The 24,815-nt window shown below is 40.0% G+C and overlaps 1 protein-coding gene across 2 annotated transcripts in view; it reads left to right on the top strand.

Moving 5' to 3' along the window:
• COG5 (component of oligomeric golgi complex 5) overlaps window positions 1–24,815 on the top strand; it is a 244,561-nt gene that overhangs the window by 191,857 nt on the left and 27,889 nt on the right. Inside the window, exons 15-16 of one of the 2 annotated variants that reach the window (XM_018569022.1) lie at window positions 3,321–3,431; window positions 20,395–20,457. In XM_018569022.1, the coding sequence (XP_018424524.1) occupies window positions 3,321–3,431; window positions 20,395–20,457 (174 nt within the window). The remainder of the gene's footprint in view (window positions 1–3,320; window positions 3,432–20,394; window positions 20,458–24,815) is intronic. The other variant, XM_018569023.1, reaches the window with a different exon arrangement.

Below are 24,815 nucleotides of genomic sequence, written 5' to 3'. Positions count from 1 at the left end.
ACAAAGGGGGGGGGGGGTGGGATTTCCCAGCAGGAAAAAACACTTGACTGTATGAACACTGATAGTACAAACATTTTCTCCCAGCTTGGAGGGGTTCAGGATGTGACATCTCTGAAAGACCTTCCTTTTTAATCCTTTGCCTTATCAGGTAGGTTTCATCTAAACTGAACCCACTGGTTAGGTTGTTTTTTTTGGGGGGGTTTTCTGCCATCCATAGCCCTTCCTTCCTTCCTCTCGCACAGCATCCTGGGAGTCGTAGTTCACAAAAGCTCTATTAACAATCCCCAGTGTCAGCTCTGCACTGCAATCCCCACAAATCTCTGCTTCAGATCACACACAGTGACAAATTAACTCCTTACAGTTAGGAACAGGAATCGCTGTGATAGCACATATATGTATATTATATAGGGGCTACACTACATTTTAGGTAGGTGTGACGGACTGAACCGTCACTGGTGCTGTTGGAGGAGCCTGGGGGCTAGCCTCCTTCCAACTGACTATGGACCCAGAACTATGGAGACCCCCCTCGGACTTCTTGGGGTTACAATGAACCATTCTACCAGGTTTATGTGTGGGGGGATGTACTGTACATGTTCCCTGGCATTACATTTGGATGGCCCTGTGTGTATTATAGGTACAGGCTGTGACTCCAGGAGCACTGAAGGGGTATAATTCTGGACATTGTACTGTTACACTTTATTGGTCCTTTTGTTGTATTGTGTTGATGATGGGATTAGATAGCTGATTCTAGGAGTAGCTGACTCCAGGTGTAGATGAGTAAATCACACTATGATACACTCAGGAGATAATCCCATCACATGTGTCTCCTCCCTCCCTATTCATTCATTAAGGCATCGGGGAGGGGGAGTGGATGTTTGCATGCTGTTCATGTTTGATTGCGTTATGTGTTTAGACTTCTTGGACTGTATATATACTGAGCTAGTCTTCAATAAAGCAGATCCCTGTTGGAACTTACATACAGCCTGCCTGGTGTTTGTTCTGAGCTGGATTGGAACGGCACATAGCTGTAGTTCGAATCCCGGATTATCTGACGATCGAAGGATCAGACGTTGCGGTCTGACATCTGATCCATTAGTAGCAGAGGAGTGCCGGGAGAGTGGAACCGAGCGAGCAGGGGCTCGTTACAGTAGGGTTAAAATAATATTAAACTCTCAAACTTGTTTTCAATAATTTATACAGATCAAACAAATATACGTGGCCCAGTAAAGTATTTATTTACATTTTTGACTTAGCACTTACATTTATCATGTTGCTGAGCAGCTCCAATTCTCTCCGCTCAGCTTCCCTGAAGGTCCTGTCCAGTATAAGCTCACAAGGATAGCACAATCTACAGCAGCTGTCTCATCTAGTAGCTTAGAGAAGGGTGGAGGGAGGGGAGTAGCTTGCTTTGCTGTGTCTGTGTGTTTTTAGAGACTCGCACGGCTTACTTGCATACACAAGGGTGGCTCTGTAGCACTCTGCTTGAGAAAGGAGCCACCCTGAAACAGGATATCAGGGCCAGTGCTCAGGGGACCAACTGATTCTGAAGGAAACTAAAACTTTTCAGCATCAAGGTGAAGCATCCAATGCAAGTGATTTTAATCAGCATTTGTAATAGCTTAAAACTAGAGGTGCACCGAAATGGAATTTTCAGACCAAAACCAAAAATATAAATTTTGTCAGACCAAAATAAAAATTTTCTAACCTTATTTACATTTTTGTAATATTCTATTGTTTTATTTATGTTTTTACTTCACTGTTGGAGGCTCCTGTTATGAATGAACAGGAAGCCTCTATACTGAGCGCTCCTGTCCATTCATAAACTGTGCATATAGTATGAGTTACTATGTCCACAATCAAGAATGAACAGGGAGTGATATAGAGCACTTCCTGTTCATTCATAATTGGGGACACCGTAAACATACTATGTCCTCAATTATTTACAAACACTCAACGATCAGCTGATTGTTGAGTGCTTGAAACTGCTCTCCATTCTGACTCCTTCAGCTGTCACAAAAGGCTGAGCGGGTTGTGCATGGAGTAGAGCTCAGCTGACGGCTGACTCCTCCCCTGCACTGCCGGCTCAGCCTCTTGTGACAGCTGTCTCCTCCCCTGAACTGCTCTCCATCCTGAGACTGCCTGTCAGTGGCTGAGGAGAGCACCTGTGAAATCGCTGATGGCGCTCTCCTCCCCACCCCGCTTGGCCTCCTGAAAGTTTCTCTTCTCCTCACTGGGCACTACTGTGTTTTAGATGGGAGAAACTATTGATACACAGTAATTTAAGCTGAAATAATTGTACTTTCTGCATCTGATTTATTGAGAAGGGCAAAATAAAATTGTGTTTTTGCTGGTTGCTGGCTAAATGATTCTGATGAATATATGAATGATCGAATTATTATAAAATATTATACACAAAATAAGAGCGAAATAATTTTGCATGCTGCTTTATTTTGATGGCTTTCTAGAGCATTCATTAATGTCTTTGAAATAAATATTCCTCATGGACTAAGCCTACTTCTTTCTTGCTAGCTACTGCTACTATAATTAAAATTTCCTTTGCTTAAAGTATTGGTAAAGCCTAAAGTGAGTTGGCCCTCAAAACTATACAATTACTTACTAAATTATTTTTAAAAGTTTACTGTAAATGTTAAAACAGAAAGAGAAAATGTGCCTTTCCCTTTTGTAGTATTGAAGTGAAAAGCATTTATTAACAAACAACAATTGATATACTCACACAACTCTAAAAAAAACAGTGTGCATCCATATTGTCAGTGACGAACTCCGCACTATAAGCTGATCACACAAACTGTCATGGAAACTGTCGGATGGAACTCGCACTAGCTGCTCAGACCGACAGAGTGCTATGGCAGTGGCTGAATGCATTTTCTGGGACGTGCCCCCTTCTTCAGAGCCATACACACATCACCTGCCCCAAGTATTTAACATAAGTCCCTTTAACCAATAACAATTAAACCATTTAGAATCAATAGAACCAGTTATATTCCTTAACAAGCCTCTTCAGTTAATAACAGAGGAATGGATGGCCGAGCAGAAGCCACACACTAAGATCTTCAGGTTATCTTCCCCAGCCAGAGGAACACGTTCAGTTGTGGGTCCTAGCAAGTCCTTGACTGTTATCAGCGCTAGAAATTACTTATAATTTAAGGTTACTTTATATGTGTATAATGTAAGGTTACTGTAAATGTGTGTGCTTTTATTTTATTTTGTTTCTTTAAGGGAAAATGAGTATCTACCCATTCTCTGTGTTACTTGTTTTATTCATGGACTGCTGAATCATTGGTTGTTTTGTTTTTATTTAGTTGTCCACTCAAGGAGAAGCAAGTCAGGTAATAGGTCCTCTTACAGAAGGGCAAAGAAGAAATGTGGCAGTAGTGAATTCACTGTACAGGCTACACCAGTCAGTGCACAAGGTAAGTTATCATTGGTTTTACTTCCATGTAAACAAAAAACATCCAAACCTGCTGAAATTTCCATCTCCCCTCTACTTGCATGCACAAAATTGCTGTTCATTAGAAGTACAGAACACAATTCTAAGTTGTTTTAAATGTATATTTACAGCTGCAGTTTAAGAATATTTATTATAACATTTCATGACTGGAGGTCATTGATGTCTAGGCCAAATATAGCAACATCAACATGTGGCAGTTAGCGTGACAACAACTGTTTGTCTACTTTGCATACCTAAATGTTTTTTTCTTAAAGGACAATGATTTATTTTTTTACAGGTATTTAAAGCAGACAATCACACACTGCTCTTCATAATGCACATTTACATCAGTCACTGCCCTCAAGATATGACACTTTTATTTGGTACACTGTAAAATAAAAAGCCTGTTTTTTTTCTTTTTATTATTATATATATATATATACATACACACACACACACACACACACTCAATGGCCAATATATTAAGTACACCTTGCTAGTACCAGGTTGTTGGACCCCCTTTTGGGATGGGAATGGTCAACAAGAATACTCAGGTAGGCTGTGGCATTTGAAAGATGACCAATAGGTACTAAGAGGGTGAAAGTGTGCCAAATATCACCCACACCATTACACCACTACCACTAGCCTGAACCGTTTATACAAGGCAGGATGGCTCCATGCTTTCATGCTGTTTATGCCAAATTCTGACCTGATCATTTGAATGTAGCAGCAGAAATCAAGACTCATCAGACCAGGCAACAATTTTCCATTCTTCTATTGTACAATTTTAATGAGCTCTTGCAAATTGTAGCCTCAGTTTCCTTTCCTTAGCTGATAGAAGTGGCACCCGGTGTGGTCTTCTGCTGCTGTAGCCCACCTGCTTCAAGGTTCAATGTGTTGTGCATTTAGAGATCCTATTTTGCATACCTTGGTTGTAACGAGTGGTTCATTGAATTACTGTTGCCTTTCTATCAACTTGACATTCTTCTCTGACTCTTTTCGCCTAGAGAACTGCCGCTCACTGGATATTTTCTCTTTTTTCAGACCATTTTCTGTAAACCTGAGAGATGGTTATGCATGAAAATCCCAGTAGATCAGCAGTTTCTAAAATACTCAGACCAGCCCGTATGGCACCAACAATCATGCCACTTTCAGACATGTGTACCTAATAAAGTGGCCAGTGAGTGTGGGTGTATATATGAATTTGAAGGAGCATGTATCATACAAAACGGCTTTTTTCTTTTATGGATATTTCAGTAGATTATAGCTAATCTTCATCAAGGCAAACTACAAAGACACCCAAAGGTGAAAACACCCCCCACATTAATGACATCATGACCAACATTGATTATAATAAATAGAAAACATGTTAAAAACATACATAAATACACACAGGCAACAAATTACCCATAGCAACCACCTGCCCATTAGTCAACATATTAACATTAAATATTAGCTTAGATAAGAGCAAGTGTTAATTCATACCATTGGCAGTTTAATAAGGTAAGTACACATATAGTAAGCAATCAAACCTGTGTGTAGAGAAAGAGAAATGCATATTATTATTATTATAATTTTTATAGGAAATGTTTCCCTATTGTTATATGTATTTAAATTTTACACTTTAACTGTTTGTGTCTGACAGTTAAACTGTTAAACAAATTCACACTGACATCTTAATTTTGTCAAGTGTCAAACTTACATGTGATCACATTTCATAGCCGATCAAGAACTGCTATAATTGCCGATTGTCATAGAGAACCGGAGCTACAGGGACAAGCAGATTGGGAGACACTAGACAGTCAAAGCATCAGCTGTTAGTTTTTGGAGGAAGGGTGTCTACTATAGGTTATGCGGAGAAGTAACCCAAATTAACATCCAAACCTTCATTACCTCCTCTAGAGCATGTCCCAGCATTTTTTTGCTTATACCTTGTTCCTCCAGAAAGAAACCACTTTTATTGCCCCCCTATAATATTATCACCAGGCTTGTAAAAGTTGTGCAGAGTCAGCTGCTAGGTTTTAAGGCTAGGTCCACCCTAAGAAATATATCTTCCAAGAGCCCTTTTGGTACATAAGACTGTGTGGGCAGGTGCTTAGGAGTTGAGGCAGCAGCATTGTTTTGCTGCAAAAGAAATAAATGTATGCATGAGAAGAGAGGGGTGGTGAGGTAGGGTAAGTGGAGTTGTGTAGCCTGCAGGCGTCAAGATAGTAGTATACTGACTTTTTAACAGAAAAACAATTATTTACTTAAAGTGACATTAAAGTCAAAAATATTTTTCTCTCCCCCCAATGTTAGTGTCAGGACTTACCTTAAATGATGTATCTTAATCCGATCTTCTTTCCTGTCCTTTTCAGCCTTCTCTCCAGCGCTGATGCAGGTCTCCCATCCAGCTCTGACTCCTCTGTGCTTGCTGGCACTTCCTGTCCCACGGTGTCTGCATGCAGGTGCACGCCATCCATATACTTACCTTGTGTCTCTCCTCGTCTCCCGCCCGAAAATCTGAACTGCGCATGCGCCCGTCCCAAGATGCTTTGCGGTCACCTGAGAATTTTCTGATTTTCGGACGGGAGCACGCAGCAAACACAGGGGTAAGTTTGTAACCGCTTTTATAGCGTTTTTTTTCATGTTTTTGCATATATCGACTGCTTCCTAGCAGTCGATATATGCAACAAAAAAACCAGAGGGTTTATTAACCCTTTAAATAATTTTTTTTAAAGTCTTAAATGTGGAAATGTGTATGTATTGCAGAGATGTACGTAATATGTCTTTTAATTTTACCTAGACATACAGTTTATGGGATGCAAGAACAGGGCAGTGTGTCAGAGTTTGCTAGAGTCTATAAGTATTTTGGTATACAAAACAATATAGCTAGGAAAGTGTGGAAACCTTGGGGAGATCATTTTTTCATCAGCCCCAATAATGATTATGCCATGTGTTTGTTTTGGATGTGGAAGTCTTGGAGCAACTTTTATGCTAGATATTTTTACACTATCATATCTCTGTGTTTTGGGCCTTTTTTTTTTTTTATAAACACACAAGTTACCCTGCAAGTGCAGAAACATAACTGCTGATCTGCCAGAAATGGACTCTGCTAAGACCTGTTGTGGGCTGACAGGTTTGAGGACTGAGTGGTGTTGGCACTACCCAGTTGTCTTTTGCTAAACTACTCAAGCCCTCCCACTCTTCTATCTCTAGATTTTAGACACTAATGATTCAGTTGGCCAAGATAAGAATTAGGGGTAATTATGCTCCTTAAAATAACACAGAAAGTGTGCAAAGGAAGAGTACATCGGTCAACTTTGAATTTCTAACATAATCAACAGATATTTTTCTGCACAGGTATTTTATTTTGTAGGTAATGTGAAAATATCTGCAGATTTTATACTTAAGTTGCCTAACAATCTGCTAGTCTTGAGGACTGGACAACAATTTATAACACATACACACCATACATATTTATACATGTGTAGTTAAATAACCATTGTGTGGTTATATTGTAAATTGAGCAACTAGTATTTGCAGGTTATGGAGTAAAATGTAAGCTATTGCAGATGCAGGAAAATCCAGTTATATCCAGGGTTGCCTGTTTATAAGGTTAATGAGTCCCCTAGAGCAGTGGTTCTCAACTGGTGGGTCGTGACCCAAAAGTGGGTCGCGACCCCATTTTCAGTGGGTCGCCAAATGCCTTCCACTTTTGTAGGTGAGATGCTCCTCAGCCTCTCCCTAGTGCAGCACTGTCAGTTCTCGCACCAAGCAGCCATTAAAATTATGCTACCCGGCACCGAGTGTCAGCTTGAGGTGGGCTGGGGGTATGGCCGCGAGGGAGCTCCATCCATACATGCATTGCTTACAGCTCCCTAGTGTGCCCTGTAGAGGTGCCTGGACCGGAGTGACATCACATTCTGGCTCCTGGCACCTCTACAGGGCACACTAGGGAGCTGTACAAGCAATGCACATGTGGATGGAGCTCTGTCACAGCGCAGCAGCCCACACTGGACCCCAGACTGAGGATCCACTCCAGTTCTTGTAAGGTAGGGAGACTGGGTGGACCTACCATGTGTTTTGGTGTGGGAGGTGTGTTGTGTTGCCATTCATTTGAATAGCACCATAAACGCACCTGCCACCCTCAGTCCTATTGCCTGCACCGGAATGTGCGGTACCGTAATGCTGTGCATTCCATTGCAGTGCGCCTTGGGTCACGACTTAATGACCAAGGACAAATGTGGGTCCTGAGGTTACACAGGTTGAGAACCACTGCCCTAGAGCTTATATTGTTTTCTCAATCTATTATTTCTATTATTAAGAATGTTTTTCATACTATCTCACTTACTGTCTGACTTTGTTAAGCTTTTTATTTGCTATTAACTACTGCTTCTAAGCAATGGTATTACACTGTTTTAGAAACCTGCTAAGACTAAGGTTTTCAGGTAGTTTTTATTACAGCTGCCTTAACCTATTTTATCCATTTAAGGCTTTTATTGTAAAATTACATACTGGCTTGCCAGCTGATAATATTGTTGCAACAAGTAATTAAATTAAAAAAGCAAAACAAAAAAAAAGGATGTGGGTGCATGCGAGCAAGTAGTCTAGTATGTCAAGAGATGCTTGGTCACAGATGTGATGTAAAAGAAGGACCAGTCTTCTCTGGAGCCCCTCAAAACGTCAATCATCCAGGCTTATTCATTTGCTTGACTGTATAGGAGAGCTGCAGGAGGGGGTTGTAATTTGTCCATTATGGCTTATTTGTGTTATTTTTTGGTGGTTGTTGGGAAACCTTAACTTCTATTAGTCCATGGGAGCTGCTATTGTCTACAAAGAATGAATTGTCGTGCAGTTTGCTGTGCAGGTAAAATCCAGTCATGAGAAAATATAATGCTTTTGATAGGACCCCTTGCCGCTAACACAGTGTGCTGTGATGAACTGTAAGATACCTGCATGCTACATTTTGGGTACTTGTAACTGTAGGTTCTGGTTTAATTCAACTAAAAATCACAGTGCATTTAAAAATGCATGGTAACAGATGCAATTTCAAGCACATTTGGTAATACCGAGTCTTGAGCTAGCTATGGTAGGTGTGAGTTATCAGTGTCAGGCTTGCTATACACTGATAGCGTAAGGGGAATCATGTTGTGTGGTGAAGGATGGAGAAAGGGGGTATCCTGTCACATACTAATAGTTATAATAAGGGGCCATCAAATCATAGGGCTAAAAGCCTTATGATTCGTATTGGTAGCCTGGCCTGTCTTCTATTTTATTTCAGATATTACTGTCATCTCACCTGTCTGTGGTTTTGTAGCATTCCACTGTCTTTATAAAGTATATACAGTACTTAGAGGTGTTGCATATATTGCAGAGATTTTTTTTTTAAAATGGCTCATCATTAAAAAGAAAAGCTTTTCCGTTGTTTCTCATTTCAGAATTCTAGATATCTAAATATAACCTATTAGCAATTTTGTGCCAATGTAAAAATGATCTGTTCAACTAAACACTTTTTGTTGTCTGTATTTACTTTACCTACTGTCCTTCTTTAAATAAGCACACCATTAAAGGAGAACTATGAGGTAGTTTGAGCCGACGTGTGACAATGAAACTGTCACACGTCGGTTCAATAGATCGGGAAGTGAGCGAACACATACCGTCGCTCGCTCACTTCCTGATCCAGAGCGCTGACTGTCGGTCACGGCTACCTGCAGGGATTCCCCCCCCTCCCCACTCCGATCATCTAGCACTGACGGATGATATATATAAGGAACTTCTGGGCACGGGAGTACGCTAGTATATGTCCTCCCGTGACCCTGAAGAGAACTATGGGGAAAAACACTTACCCCATAGTTCTCTTTTAAGCACTGTTTGTACCAAAACTGACCCTGTTATACAACCCTGATGCAATTTTAGGGAGAAAAAAAAATTTTTTGTAAAAAAAATCACTTATTATTTTAGGGTCCCATATACTGGTGTGGAAACTACTAATTTTTTTGCAAAAATAAAACCACAGGTAGGGTAGTTTTTCTTCTATATTGTATTAGGGTTATGTTTTATAGTCAGCTTAGATGCACATATTGCTTTATTGAGTTCTTTTAAAACAGTTAGATTTTCCATTAAACACACTCCTAGGATTTACAAAGAGGGACTGGGTCTACAAAATTAGACTTTAAAGCGTATCAACCCTCATGGAAAAAAAACAGTACAAATCCATCTTCTTCCTAGTGCAAATTACCACTTTCTAATAAAAAAAAAACTCTTACAAGCATTTTTACATTTTTTGCTTTAGAGTTGTACAAGTTGCCTTAGTTTATTTAAAAAAAATCATGTGCATGCTTTTGTACAGCTGGAGGCAGTCAGCTGGAACTCCAACTTATTGCTTTGTGATTTACAACTATTCGTATCTTTCTATTGGCTAGTGGGCAGTCTAATGGCAGGCATATGATGTTGCACTACATTTTACTAGATGGGCTAGTGCGATGTGGCAACTCCGGTACTGTGAGTTGCCACATCACACACTGTTGGAGCTGTCATTTTGTTTAAATTATTTTATTGGTAGTATACATTGTGCTGTGTTGTGAACAGGGCAAATAGAAAACAATGGTTTTCTATGTCTCCTAGTGGTGACCTGACTTGATCCAATTTGGTACAATGCAGGTCACCGCAGTATGTGTAAACTGGGCCAAAGTGTAAGGGGTGATAACTTTAAGTGGATGTTCTGCATCATGGAGTGACCTGGGAATAAAATGACTGAGCATATGTTTAAGCTAGTAAGTTAGGATAACAAAATATAAAAAAATGTTTTAAGGGTTTAATAAGATTTTAACAATGAAGTGTTAACCTAAACAGTTGAAAGACTGAACCAAACCTTTGCAGTACTTTAGCAATTAAACCTTTCGCGTTTCAAAACCGAAAAACGTTTCGAATGTTTTGCTTAAAATCCATATAAAATGTAAATGTTCAGACATGAACATTTCCGTTGTATAATATCAGAGAAGTTTACAACAATGTAAAATATACTGAAATGTGTAATAAAACACACTTTATTTACTCTCATCTGCCTTGGTAACTCTCCTAATGCTAAATTAAATACAATTTCTATACAAAGTGCAAAGTTAGTGAGATGTCAATTTTTTCCATTTTGTTTTACTTTGAGGAAGAAAGTTAAACCTTCCTACTTTAGAATGTGACAATCTGTGGAATTCCTTACTCTTGAATCCTTACTTTTGTAATTTAAACAATTTTTCATCAATTGTTTAGCTTTGTTTTTACAGTGAAAATGTTTAATTGTCAAAAGGGTAAAGGTTTGCCAGAGGAAACTTACCAGCTTATGACTACAAATATTGTATCCCTTGTTCTACTGAAAAGAGGGCTTATAGTATATAACAAAAGTGTGCCCATTCCAAAATGGTGTAAGGTTGGGGATATTATAAATAATCTTAACAAGTGTATTGTTATGTCCAGGAGAGGAATATAGAGCGTATGGCAGGGTGCAGCATAAGCACAAAATTAGTGAGGAGGTTATGAGAGTATGTGCAGAAGAGGAGGGCAGATGGTTTGAAGGCAGGTAATATGTGCAGGAGAGACCTAAAGAGTATATGCCAACAGGCAGTATGTGCTCGAGAGGATTGCAGACGATATGACAGGTGGCAGAATGGGCAGGGGAGGAGTGTAGAGGTTATTACGGGACAGTAGATGCAGGAGAGAAGTGTGAAGGGTATGACCATGGGTAGCATGTGCAGGAGTTGATTTTGGATGGTATGGCAGGGGCAGTATGTCCAGGAGAGAAGTACGGAAGGTAAGACAGCTGGCAGTATCTGCAAGAGAGCATTGCGAAGGATATGACAGTTGTCATTATGTGCAGAAGAATAGTGTGCGTGGTTTTAGTAGTAGAGTAGTGCAGAGGGTAAGATAGTGGACCCAATATTTGGCAGAGGAGGTAGTGAAATAATGTTATGAAAGCCATAAAGGGAAACTAAGGTGAGTGGATAGATTAATGATAAAAGCCATTATTTCATTAATGGATCATTTTTTTTACTGTGGCAAAGGGTTCTCTTTTGGAGACATCAGAAGTCTTTGACCTCTGCTGCCTCTGCTGTTTCTATCAGATACCCATTTGCATCTAAGCAAGTTTGGAGCACATCACACTGAAAGCAAGAACCTGGTGTATGCTTCCAACTGAGTGCATGCTCTGACCGCATGCTGTGGCTGAGTGCTATCTTACTGCATGTCCCTTGTCTAAAAATCATAAAACAAATGCAAAAGTTTTAAAACAGATGCATTAATTTATTTTTTCTCCAGCAGTGGAAAAAAGGCCATTGATTGTAAATGCACTGCGGGTATCTGTGGCCTTTAAGTTGAAATAAGAGGTTTCTGTATATTATCTAGCCTATGTGATAGTGGAAGGGCTTGACCTTCGGCTGCTCCAAATCTAAACCTAATTATGCAGCTTTTAGTAGTTACTGCTGGAGAAAATGTAATTATCCCGCTGATCTCACTGAAATGAAGTTGGTAAATTCAAGCCATATGAGCCTTATGATAAATGAGGTTCTTCTCCATGCTTTATTATCAATATAAATAAATGCAATGAAAAAAATGAACATTTGCAACACTCATGTGCATGGTTTATTATATCTATTAGCAAACATAATTTTGTTCCAGGAATCATGCTTAACCAATGCAGTGCTCACATTTTTTCAATGGCTTTCAGTACCTCTTATGTAACTTAGAACAATAGAATGGCATTGTTCAAAATATACAAGTGATAGTGAAATGCCTCTCAATTGCTTTCAATAATATCTGGATAAACTGAGATTAGTGGAGTCATGACAAATGATAAGCAGGTCTAAATTATACTGTAATACATTTTCTGCCAAGTTGCTTTTTTAGGCTACCAGTCATTGTTCCATAAATGACCAGTAAACATAAAATTTCAAAAGACTTTATATGAAGTAGCTAGCATTGACAGACAAATATTTATATGTAAAATGTAATATGCACAAACTAAACACTATAGATGCCTATAGCTGATAGGACATTCATATAAAATCTGACTGTTGAGGTATCCTTTCTTTATCCAGATTTTGCATGTCACCCCCCCTTGTGTTGATATAGGAAAACTATTTGCCTGTGGCTAAAACGGCAAACTTCAGCAACCTTCCCCAGGCAAGGTTACTACAAGTAATTTACTTGATCCTTAATGCCACTAAAATCAGGAGTTAAATCTTAAAAATACATTCAATGCCCATTCTGTGTGTGCCTTACTGAAATCCATGGTAGTTTCCCTTCTCTTTGCTGCTCTTACTTTTAAATCCTCATGTCTTCTCATGCTTGGGGAGAACTTCCCTTTGCAGCTGAGTGCCTCTTCCTGTAGTGCTGGCTCAGGTTGCAAACCTACACACACACCATGTATCCATTTCAGAGAATAAGCAGTCTGCTGCAAAACAGAAGTTCTGCCCAGCATGAGAACAGATACAGATTTAAAAGGAAGAGCAGCAAAGAGAAGGGAAACTACCATGGATTACAGTAAGGCACACATTACAGTAATGTTTTATGTTAAAAAATCTGAGGGTTTAATGTCACTTTAACTAATAATAAAAGTGTAGCTTATTTGTGTATCGCTCAGCTGAAGCTCCTCAAATCATCTTTTAATAAGTGCTGACACTCTCCTTCCTTCTGGATAGTGGCTACTGTTGTCCTCAATGGTCCCTGTGTGTGTGTTATAAAGTAGCGACACAAGTTTGCTACTATGATGGACTATAATCTCACATTTAGTCAGCTAATGTGTATTGAAATTATAGTCCATCAACGGAGCGTGGCTAATTTACAACACACACACAGGGACCATGGGAAACAAACGTAGTCACCCTCCAGAAGGAAGGACAGTGTTTTTACCAATTCAGAGATGATTTGAGGATCCACAGCTGAGGAATGAGCAACATTTTTGTTAATAGAGTAATTTAATGCATTTTTAAGGTTTGACTCCTAGATTTAGTGTCACTTTAAGTATATATAGTTCTGATGTTGGAGTCACTTGTTTATTTAGGAATATTAATTGCTTTGATATCAATGTATTCTGCTCTGGCTTTGGTAGATGAGCTGAAGTATTTAAATATAGTTAAGTTAGTGACATAGATAACATGTGGTGTTGTTGGAACTATTCAGTGCTAAAATAATTAAACTGTAAGGCCTGAACTTATCATCTATACATAATATAATGTGGGCATACTGGAAGTAATTTTGTTCTTTCTATTCTATCAGTATATAAGGTGAGTTTGAGTTCATGGTTTCAAGACAAAGATCTATTCACCATATTTTTTTTCTCATCTTTTCAACACATGCAAAAGACTTCATAATAAATCTTACCTTGTATACAGTATTATTTGACAGGATTTTTTTAGTCAATAATGTAAAATGTAATATTATTATTTGGGCTGAATATTTGTTTAATTAAGTAATTGGATTTTTATAATGCAATATTCGACCTATATATCATATCTATATTAATTGGTTTCAACAAATTAATATGGTATTCGTTATATCACAAATATTTATATTGATCACATTAATATAACGTATGTAACTAGTGAAAGAATTTAAGCAACTACAATTTATCAGTACAAATGACCTCATCCTCAATGTATGTAGAAGATATTTTTTTTTCTTGCTCACATTTTCTCAAGCAGTATATCGTCTTAAAGAGACAGTAGTCTCCAGATATCTGGGGAACTACATTCTTATTGAGTGTTGCTGCTCATAATATTGCGTTTGTGATCAAATGTTTTTTTGGGGGGGCAGTCGGGAGCTTGTAGTTGATCTGTGTTAGAAATGGACGATATCTACCATGAGCCATGTATATAGAAGTGATGTTGGAGCACGTTTATCTTTCTTTTTCTATGGAAATTAATTAATAATTAGGAGTTTTTCATGATTTTAATATTGGATTTAAAAAAAAACTATGAAGGTTTTATTCTCAAACAATGTGGACTACCATTGTGTTTATTGGTACCTTTAAAGCCCATTACATTTTTGTACCTACTAGTATTATATAGGGGTGTGGTACCTTAGGACTAACAGGAGCCACTGATCCATTGAAGTAATAAGATGTACACATACCTACTATGTGCTGGTGATTTATACAGGTTGAGAGGGTTGGACAGTGAAAGCAGAACTTGCTCTGCACTGCAAAGTCTGCTATGAACAAGTTGACAGTGCCTTCTTTGATAGTACTGTCATGCCTTAAAGGGCACATGGGCATCTCTGTTATCTCTCTACTCAATTCCTATTACTTCCAAGATAGAGGAGACATGTAATTAAAGGTGAAACATGCACGGGGAACAATGTACACAATATGATGGTGATGTCGTAGTTTGTTTCTGATGCAGTAATATTACTTCCTTTGGAAGATTGCTGTAGACCAGAACAAAAATGCAGCTCAATTTTATTTAAAACAAAAAGAAATTGATGATGTGTATCCATAGCTACCTTTCTGTTTGCAGCCTCTCCTAATCTCATTCAGCTTCAAAGTAAAAAAAAAATGGAAGCAAAAAACATGTACATGCAAAATTGATTTTTTTTTCCGCGCATATTCATTACAATGTTCAAACCACAAAAAATAGATCTGAATACACAAAGACTATGTAGTTGTGGCCAGTTTATCTTCATGCTGCAGTAAGTATTATTATGGAGTGGTTTCACCCCCAACTAATTACCTGCAATGTGATAAAGAACAGTGCATGTAGGGCAGATGGTGCCCTTTTCTGAATCTCTGATCACACTCTCGAATGTTCTATCTTTTGTGTTTCACTAAGAAATGAATGCAAGTTTTAAAATGTTATAATACCAGTGGACTTTCCTTTTATCTCAGATTCATTGGAGTGGAATACCATTTAAAAACCATTTGCACATTGTACTTAAAATGATAAAAACACATACTATGTTGACGCAGTTTATCGAAAGCCGATAGCAGTGCTGAACACATTTTAGGACATAGGTTAAAGTGACACTAAACTCAGGAGTTAAAAGGGTAAAATAAAAAAATGGCATATATTTACTTCTAGTAAGCCATAGCTATATCCACCAATAATAAAGAAAAGAAAAAAAGTTGGCAAATACCTACTAATGCAGAAGTCCCGCCTCCCGAGCGCTGTGAAGAAGGAAGTGTGGATGGACACCTGCGCAGTCCAGATCACCAGAGGGGAAAGGGGGAGAGCAACGCTAAAGCTGGATAGACACAGTCGGGAGCGCGCATTTTGGACAGACACCGTGGGACATGAGGAGTCTGCGCTGGATCGGAGACTGGCACCAGCGCTGGAGGGACTTTAGGAAAACAAGCTGAAGGAAAAAGGTGTTCGGATCAAGAGGCATCACATAAGGTAAGTCCTTAAAGCAGCATTTGGGGGGATGCCTTTAATGTCACTTTAAATCATAAAAATGTATTCAAGTACCTTGACTATTAACAAAAATGTATCTTATTTCTGTACCACTCAATCCCCAATACACCCTCCAGAATGAGGGACAGTGTCAGTATGAATTTAGAGATGATTTGAGGATCTACAGCCGAGTGATACACAAATAAGATATATTTTTGTTAATAGTTAAGGTGCTTGAATGCATTTTTAAAATGTAGCTCTTGAGTTTAGTGTCACGTTAAAGTATTCCTGTCATCTACATACACTGGAGGTGTGCATAACTAACATGATTGAAGAGTAGCTGTTTTCAGAGCTGGATTTCTTCATATTCAACATAGGTCATTATCTAGGGTGACAGGGCAGCCCACCACTACTGACACATCATGTTGCTGACTGTGAGTAACACATTTCTGTGTATAATAAAAGGTTCTAGACTTTGACCTTGTCTGCCAGGGTAAACCAGCTGGGTGTTTATTATTGCTGTCTCTGCATAGTTTGTCTATTTTAGTTGGTAGAGTAATGTCTAGTGTAAATGCAGTCAAGTAGTGACCATTCACCATACTCTTCTAGTCTGTGGTTTTAGGAGTCCCGATACATAGTAGGCAGGCTGTTTCAGCATCTCTGCCCCCTGCCTAGAGTTCTGTGTAGTCCAATTTATATTACTGCAGATCTCATTACAAATTTTAAACTGGATTTAACACTGCTGGTACTAAGTGTGTCCCTAGTGATTTTCCTCCCATATTGAAATTGTGTTTACTGAACACCATTGAAGGGGATCTTTATTCTAGTGCTCCCGGTAGACACCTTTGAAGAAGGATATTTTTTTATTGCTCTCACTGACAACAGTGATTGGAGGGGCAGGGAAGTGTTTTATTATTGCTGTCACTGAATACTAATGAAATAGAGGAGTTAGTTATTGCTGCAGCCGTGATCTTGGTATCGTTTTAAGAAGATTTTCCAAAATCTTCCAAAACAAAAAAGTGGGTAATATTTTGTGCTTTTATGCCCTAAAATTAATTTTAGTGTAATGTTTGCTAAAAGATATTGAGTTGATAGTGATTTGCAGAGATGCCATGCAACATAAAAAATTGCAGATACCATTTTTCAGGGCCACTGCTTTCAGAAAATGTATAAATGTTTGGGAGTTTAATGTAATTTTCTATCGAAATCTCAGATGTTAGCATACGTGTAATAAATTTAAAAAAAATTCTCCGCTAATGATGCAGTTATAGAGTTGTCATGCTACGGTTTTAGAACGCTCAGGAACAGTAGCGGTTTAAATTCCAGGTTCATGCTTAGAGGCCTGAGGGGACCTGGCACTGATGAGAGGATAAAAAGGCTTATAAGTTGCAGGGAATCATTTTAGAGTGGGGCCTATGAGTGAGTGGTTCTGGGTTGTTCTATGAATATGCTTAGGGGTTAAGTCATGGCTATAACTTTAAATCTCGATGCACTAAGACTTGTTCCAGTCCTACCCTTCCTTTGTATACTAAATTAATATTCCGGTCTATTATCTTTGTTAGCTAGCCCAGTAATATTTATTTCGTTCTGGGAGATCAATCCCCCCCTGTTTTTTTGGTAAAGTGAGCAAGGCTTAATTCAGGGGTTGTGGTTTTGCAAATGAATGTGTGAAACATCCTCTAATCACACCAGCTTGCTACACAAATAGGACATTTTGTTGCAGGTTACCACAACGTCTGGGGGGGAAAGGGTTATGTTGGAAGCAAAGGATTTTGTATAGTTAATTTTTATATTAGATTTAATTATGAATTCCACTAGGCCATGTAGTAGATTAGGTAGTGTAATGCAGGGTTCCCTAAGGAATAGGACAAGTCATTGGCTAAGGCTACAGTTTTGTATTTGGTCCAGCCTATGGTGTTGAAATGTAGGCATCTGAGGAATGGCTCCAGAGAATAAATATTAAGGAGGACAGAGGGCATTTCACTTTTATGCAGAATTCGGTAAGGAACGCTTGACCACCTCGGTTGCTCTATATTGATAATGAAGATAGTAATGGCTGTTCAGTTGAAGAACGGGCTCTGCACGCCCTTAGCAATATCCATAGTATCTGTCTGTAATGTCTCTCTACTGAAATTGTGCTTTTGCTCTTTTGCCTGAAATGTAAAGAGCAACATTATGTGAAACGCTAAAAGTAAAAACTGTTCTTTCCTTTCCTCACTCATGTCAACTCCTCTCTTATGTCTGCATGCTTGCTTTTATTCACCTTTGCTTCTGCTGTACATGACATCAGGCCTTTTATTCTTGGTTCTGTATCAGAGCTTTAATCTCACTATACTCTTCTCTACTTCACATTGAGGACATACATGGATTTACTGACATTCTTTCTGAAGAGCTGCTGACATTTGTTATCCTGAATGAGTTTGTCCTATTTTTTACGCAAGTGTCCTGCAGTTGTATTTTACAAGAAAAAGCTTCTGGCATTTGCAGCTTTTGGTACTATACTTCTAAAAATGTATTTATCAATAATCTTCTGTATATATTCTCTTCCGAATTGAACTTTAACAGGCATAATAAGGCATTGCACAACGTAAGGATGATGTGCAAAGTGCAAAGACCCATGGCGACTAATCACTTATCAATTCACTGCTGCCGGTCATATTAGTGGAAAATAGTTTCTGGTTGGTTTTCTGGGTTACTACACAGTACAGTTTACCTACAACCAAAGCTGCTACATAAATCACACAATCGGTCAAAGTCTTGTAGTCAGTTACTTTACTCCTTTCCTTAAGTTTTTGTACAAATCATCAAAATGTAATTACCTTTAGTGTTCATTTCTATTTTTTTTTTTTATCACAGACTAACAATGTAGGGGCACAAACTATAATGAGTGTTCCTCCCTCCCTGTTTTCACACTCCCCTTGTATTGTTACTGCCTGTCAGAATTTGTTAACTTTGAATACTTAGGTGGTGCATCCTCATTAATAAGACATTTTCCCGCAGTATGCACCTCAAGGAGAGGAGTCACCCCTTGATATACTGTGCTAAATCTAAAAAAAGATAATTTAGTCAAAACAGAAAGAGATGTTCCTCAATTAGAGGAGTAATGAAAACTAGAGGTGAGGGTAAATCTATTTTGATGACACTAAAAGGGGAATTCCACTCACTTTGTTGAAATGTTCTCTCACTTCCTATTCCTGTTGCATCTCCGAGACATAAAGTTAAGTACCCCCCCTAACTAAATGCAGGAAGAAAATAAAATAAACATACAGGTTTTAACACTTCTGTACTCTTATCTAAATCAATAACAAAAATTGGGCTTTCCATACATTTTAAGTCACTTTAATGCTCTGCTACCATTCCTAGCAAATGCCTACCCATTATCCATTTTACAACTGTGGATCATTGTGTTGGTACTCTTCCATGATAAAAGAACCCACAATGTTCTCTGAAATAACTTGAAAGTGACAAAAGTGATTAGCATCCATAATTTGTTCCAAATTTTATATACTAGACTTTGCGTTTGATTCTACAGAATATTCTAAATAATTTAACAACTAAAACGTCATGACAAAAATTATAGGACCCATACCCTAATATTTTGTTGCACAAACTTTAGAGGCAATCACTGCACACAAGAAATTTCTGTAGCTCTCAATGAGACTTCTGCACCTGCCAACAGGTAGTTTGGCCTACTCTTCCCGAGCAAACCGCTCCAGCTGTCTCAGGTGTGAAGGGTGCCATCTGCAGACTGCATGTTAGCTCTTTTCATAGACGTTCAATGTGATTCAGATCAGGTCTCATAGAAAGCCACTTTAGAATAGTCCAGTGTTTTGTACTTAACCGTTCTTGGTGCTTTTATCTGTGTGTTTTTGATCATTATCCTTTTGGAGGACCCATGACCTGTGACAGAGACAGTGCTTTCAGACACTGAGCAGTATGTTTCATTCCAGAATTCCTTGAGAGTCTTAAGATCGTATTGTGCTTTGCACAGACTAAAGGTGCAATAAAACAGCCCCAAATCATAACCAAGCCTTCTCCGTGTTACACAGTATTTCCTTTTTTTTTTTTAAGCTTCATTTTGTTTTCATTTGTGAGCATAGAGCTGATGTGACTTCCCAGAAACTCCAATTTTGTTTTATCTCTCAAAATCATATCCTTCCAGAAGCATAGTGGCTTATCAATATGCATTTTAGCAAATTCCAGTCTGCCTCTTTTATGTTTTATCTTCAGTAGTGGAGTCCTCCTGTGTCTTCTTTTTTGAGCCCATTGTCACTCAAAAAGTGATGGATGTTCACCTCTCTTTTGGGGAAGTTGTTTTGGCGGTTTGTCTAACATTTGCACTATCCTTCCCAGTCTGTATTTGCAAGTAATAAGTATACTTATTGAATATTGTAGATGCAATGCTTCATAGGGTCTGATTATATTTGTACAAACATCATCAAATCATCTGTAATAGTTTTCTCTCCCCTTTACCTGTGCTGTTTTTCCGATGTTCTGTAACCTGCACATCACAATTTTCAACTGAATGAGTTATGCTGAGAGATCTTTATATTATTTCATCAACACCATTTTTTTCTGTTCCCCTTTAAGGTTATTTTGGGTCAGAGTTTACTCCCAGCTGCTGCAGAACAGAATATAAAAGCTGCCATGAAGGTAATAAGTCCTTTTGATCTCATGAATGAATGCAATAAAAATTGTAAGCAGATGAATGTTTGTTTTAGACTCTAGCTCGAAGACTTGTAAGCGAGCTGTAGACAGCAAATATTGGAATTATGTGTGATAGTTGAGTAAAGGTACTGTCATATAATTACATTCTAGAGAGGATAGGTAGATTGATGGCAATGTACTATTATTGAAAATAGAAAGCAACATGTGAAGGTAAGAGGATCTGAAGAAGCAATACATAGCTATGCTAAAGTTAAAAAAAAAAAAAAAAAGTCATTGCAATATAACTACTTCATAAAGTGATATAGAAGTGAAAAAGGTCCACAAAGCTATACAAATAATACTACTACTTTGTATAAAACAGAAGATGAGACCCAATTCGACAATATTTTTCAAACTATACAAAACTAAAATTGTGAAAACTGTTTTAACCATAGTATTTCCTAGGCCCTGTTGATGGATGCTGCCTCTAATTTATTGATGCTTTGCTTTGTTTCCCCATTATACCAATGGAAGCGTATTTATGTGTATGAAGACTCTTTTATGACCCAAATGTATTTTTTGTAAGTCGTTGTGGTCCTGATTTACATTTTTGCATCAGGACACAGAGGCTCAATCCAGTTAACCTAATTACATGCACCTTGTGTACAGATTGCTATTGTGTGTATATATGGTTACTTTCAGCACCACAATCATTTTGCTTTTGTATATTTTTAGTTCAAAAGTTTTTATTGTTTTCCAAAATAAAGAAATAAAGAAATTCCAGCTTACATAAACATCATAAACAAAGAAATCAAGGCTGTACATACAGCCCTATAAATCAAGAAGGACTTAAGCACATTACAATCTGTGTTATGCATGTCGCAGGAAATAAACCGCACACAGCTAGTCACACAGTGTATGTTAATCAGTCTCCTGTTACAAACTATAAAGCAGTGGTCACACCACCTTTCAGGCTTCGCCTGAACACAGGAAACTTGTGAAGGAGACGCAGTTCAAAGAAGAGGGGATGGAGAGGGAGGAGGGGGAGAAAGCAGGATGGGTGACGGGCTACAGGTCTGACGGAGAGTTAAATGGTGAACGAATCCAAATGGAAATTTGGGGGCGTATAGGAGACATCTAGCAACTCTGGGGATGGAACCGGACCAAATGAATCTCAGGGTCTGGCGTTGGAGTAGGCGCATCCTATATGCAGGGACCGGGATGGGTAACACTCTAGCAAAGTATAAACATTTCAGCAAAAGAGACATTTTCACCGCTGTGATTCTTCCTAGCCATGAGATACGGTGTTTGTTCCAGGAGTTCAGGAGCGAGGTCAGGTGAGTAAATAATTTATGGTAATTAGCAGTATATAAAGTGTCATACGTCGGGGTTAAATGTATCCCCAGGTAGGAGAGCGCGGATTGTACCCATGTATAGGGGAAGGAGGCCTTTAAGGAGTCATATAAAGCAGGTGGTAAGGATACGTTTAGTGCCTTCGTTTTGCTTGGGTTAATTTGTAGGCCTGATAGGGTTCCAAATCGTTGTAGCAGTGGCGAAAGTGAGGACAGTGACTTAAGGGGGTCGGAGATCATTAGAAGTACATCATCTGCGAATAGGCTGATTTTATGTTGGTACCCCGCTACTTCAATGCCGTGGATCTCTTTGTGTATGCGGACCGCTTGGGCCAAGGGTTCGATCGCCAGGGCGAACAGGAGAGGGGAGAGCGGGCATCCCTGCCTGGTCCCCCTGGAAATCTGGAATGTCCCCGACCTGAATCCCTGATACTGCACGTATGCTGAAGGAATAGAATACAGGGAGTCTATCCATCTCATGAACGATTGTCCAAAGCCCCAATGCCGAAGCACCCCCCTTAGATAGTCCCAGTCAATAGAGTCGAAAGCTTTAGTGATGTCCAGGGACAATAACATAAGTGGTATATGACTGGAGCGAGCAATGTGGAGGATCAAGGATATACGACGTATGTTATCTCCGGCTTGACGTCCAGGCATGAAGCCCACTTGGTCCCTGGACACCAGGGCATCAACATATAAATTCAATGTGAGAGCCAATATTTTAGTAAGCAGCTTCATGTCTATATTGATTAAAGAAATAGGCCTATAATTTTCCCAAGAGGAGTGATCGGCATGGGGCTTTGGGATCATGCTGATGGCAGAGACCAAAGAGTCTCTGGGCGGTAGGAGGCCCTTTCGTAAGTCATTAAAAAATGTAACCAAATGAGGGGCAAGTACATCTGAGAACTTTTTGTAGTAAAGGGCCGTGTAGCCGTCTGGGCCCGGCCTTTTCTGTCCAGCACCTAATATTGAAACACATAACATCTCACACAAAATTATATGTAAACATTTACTGAAACCAGAGATCCGATATCAGGAGAACCTTAATAGAATAAAAGTAAAACATCATAACCGGAGCAAATGATTCCCCACATGCAACGACCATGCGACTCCAGGCTCATATTGTTGACGTGGACATACCGTACGGGAGCCGGAACCATGACACTCCGCAGTGCCATACCTAATCAGGGATCGCATGTGGGGAAATCCAAGTACCCAAGCAAGAACATTGAGGGGGTAAACATCAAACATGACCCGAAAGTTCCCTCTGCCCCAGCACAGAGTCCCCTGGCCACCTCATTAAGACAGAACTTCAGGGATTGAGTCCAGGCATATTCCTTCCATCACACAGACAAGGTCGCCAAGTCGAGGGGTCTAGCCATCCCTACTGAGATGTCCCGGGGGCCACAGAGGACCCCAGAGACCTCTCAGCGTAGATCATATCCAAATGAGGGCCCCGGTCTATCCCCCTTCAACAAAATATCAGACCAGTCATGTGCACTATCAGGGACCCTGACATGTGCACACCTTGTGCAGTGCTCAATGTCTCGGACCGGGTGAAGATGTTATGAGTCAACGAGAGTTATGAGCTAGCAAGCTCCAGATATACTCTGCTAAGACGCCCGATCCAAGAACGGCTGTACGCAACTGGGTCAGCTCATGTTCTAGACATCTTCCCCAAATCCGTAAGTAAGATTCCAACACCTCTTACAGAACTGGCGATGCTCAAGGCCTTGGCGATCATATCGAGGCAAAACAGGGTAGGAATAAAACAAAATAATCCAAACAGGTTAGAAACTTGGTGGGAGAGAGCTCCCGCTTATACTCAGCCCAGTACATCCGATTCTTGGGAAGGGGCCAGGGAGGCTGTCGGCTCGGCGAGTCGTCCTCCGGAGGAGCGGGATGAACGCGGGGTCCCCTGACCGCCATCCAATCCTGAAGATGAGGGGCCCGGAATGTCCACCGGCAGATTGAGGAGATCAAGTTGTTCCAGGCAACGGGTCGCATCATCCACCGTCGTAAAAGTGTAGGTCTTGTTCTCGAAAAGGAATTGTAGCTTAAACGGGAATCCCCACCGATATCGAATCCGTTTTGATTGCAGGGTCTGGGTAATCACACGGAATTCCCTCCGCTTAGCGATCGTAACCGGTTAGAGGTCTGAAAAGATCTGGAAGGAGTAGCCCTGGAAGTGAAGGGACGGGCTGTCTCTCGCCGCCTGGAGAAGGCGCTCTTTTGTGCGGTAGAAGTGCAATCGCACTATAATACCCCGCGGGGGCCCTTCTACTGAACGCCTAGTCAAGGCCCGATGGATCCTATCAAACTCCAATCTGTCTATGGGTAAGTCCGGGGCCAGTTCTTGGAACAGAGCTGTGATCGTGGATTGCAGATCAACCACGCTCTCAGGTACACCCCGTATACGCAGGTTCGTCCGGCGATCACGGTTCTCAGCGTCCTCTACCTGGGAATGCAGGGACAGGTTGATGTTGCGAAGGCGTTCCAGTTCGTCTTCATGCCCCTTAATGATGGTGGTAATATCATTGCATCTGGATTCTAACACCGTCGTCCGCTTCCCGATTTCCCGGATCTCCCGGACCAATTGTGTCGTTATCTGTTTGGACATCTTGTCCAGGGCTTTGTGCAATGTAGTTTCGAATTGCGCCATCATAGCCATCTGTTGGTCAGGCAAGGGGTTAATAGGATCGTCACCAACTGGATCCATGGTGTCTACTGAGGACCTCGTGTCTTCGTCCGGCGGGGGTGCTCTGTACGCGGATCGGCGCGACATCCTACCCAAGGCCTCATGCAAGGTCGATTGGCTAAGCGTGGGCTTCTTCTTCGGGTAAGTGCGACCCATTTTAGCATCAATCGGTGCCCCGAATGATCCTCTCTCAGGTCCCGCTGTGGTTGTGTAGATTCGGGCAGTTAATATCAGCCGTAAGATCCGTAAGGCGCCCAGTCCGGTGCGGAGCTGATTAAACCGCGGCCATCACGGTCAGCCTCGCGCATGCGCCT

This window comes from Nanorana parkeri, unplaced genomic scaffold (assembly GCF_000935625.1).
Source record: "Nanorana parkeri isolate BGI_ZX_2015 unplaced genomic scaffold, ASM93562v1 scaffold1276, whole genome shotgun sequence".
NCBI classification, from domain to species: domain Eukaryota; kingdom Metazoa; phylum Chordata; class Amphibia; order Anura; family Dicroglossidae; genus Nanorana; species Nanorana parkeri.
Note: the sequence above shows the minus strand (reverse complement) of the source record. Positions and strands in the feature narration are given on the sequence as shown.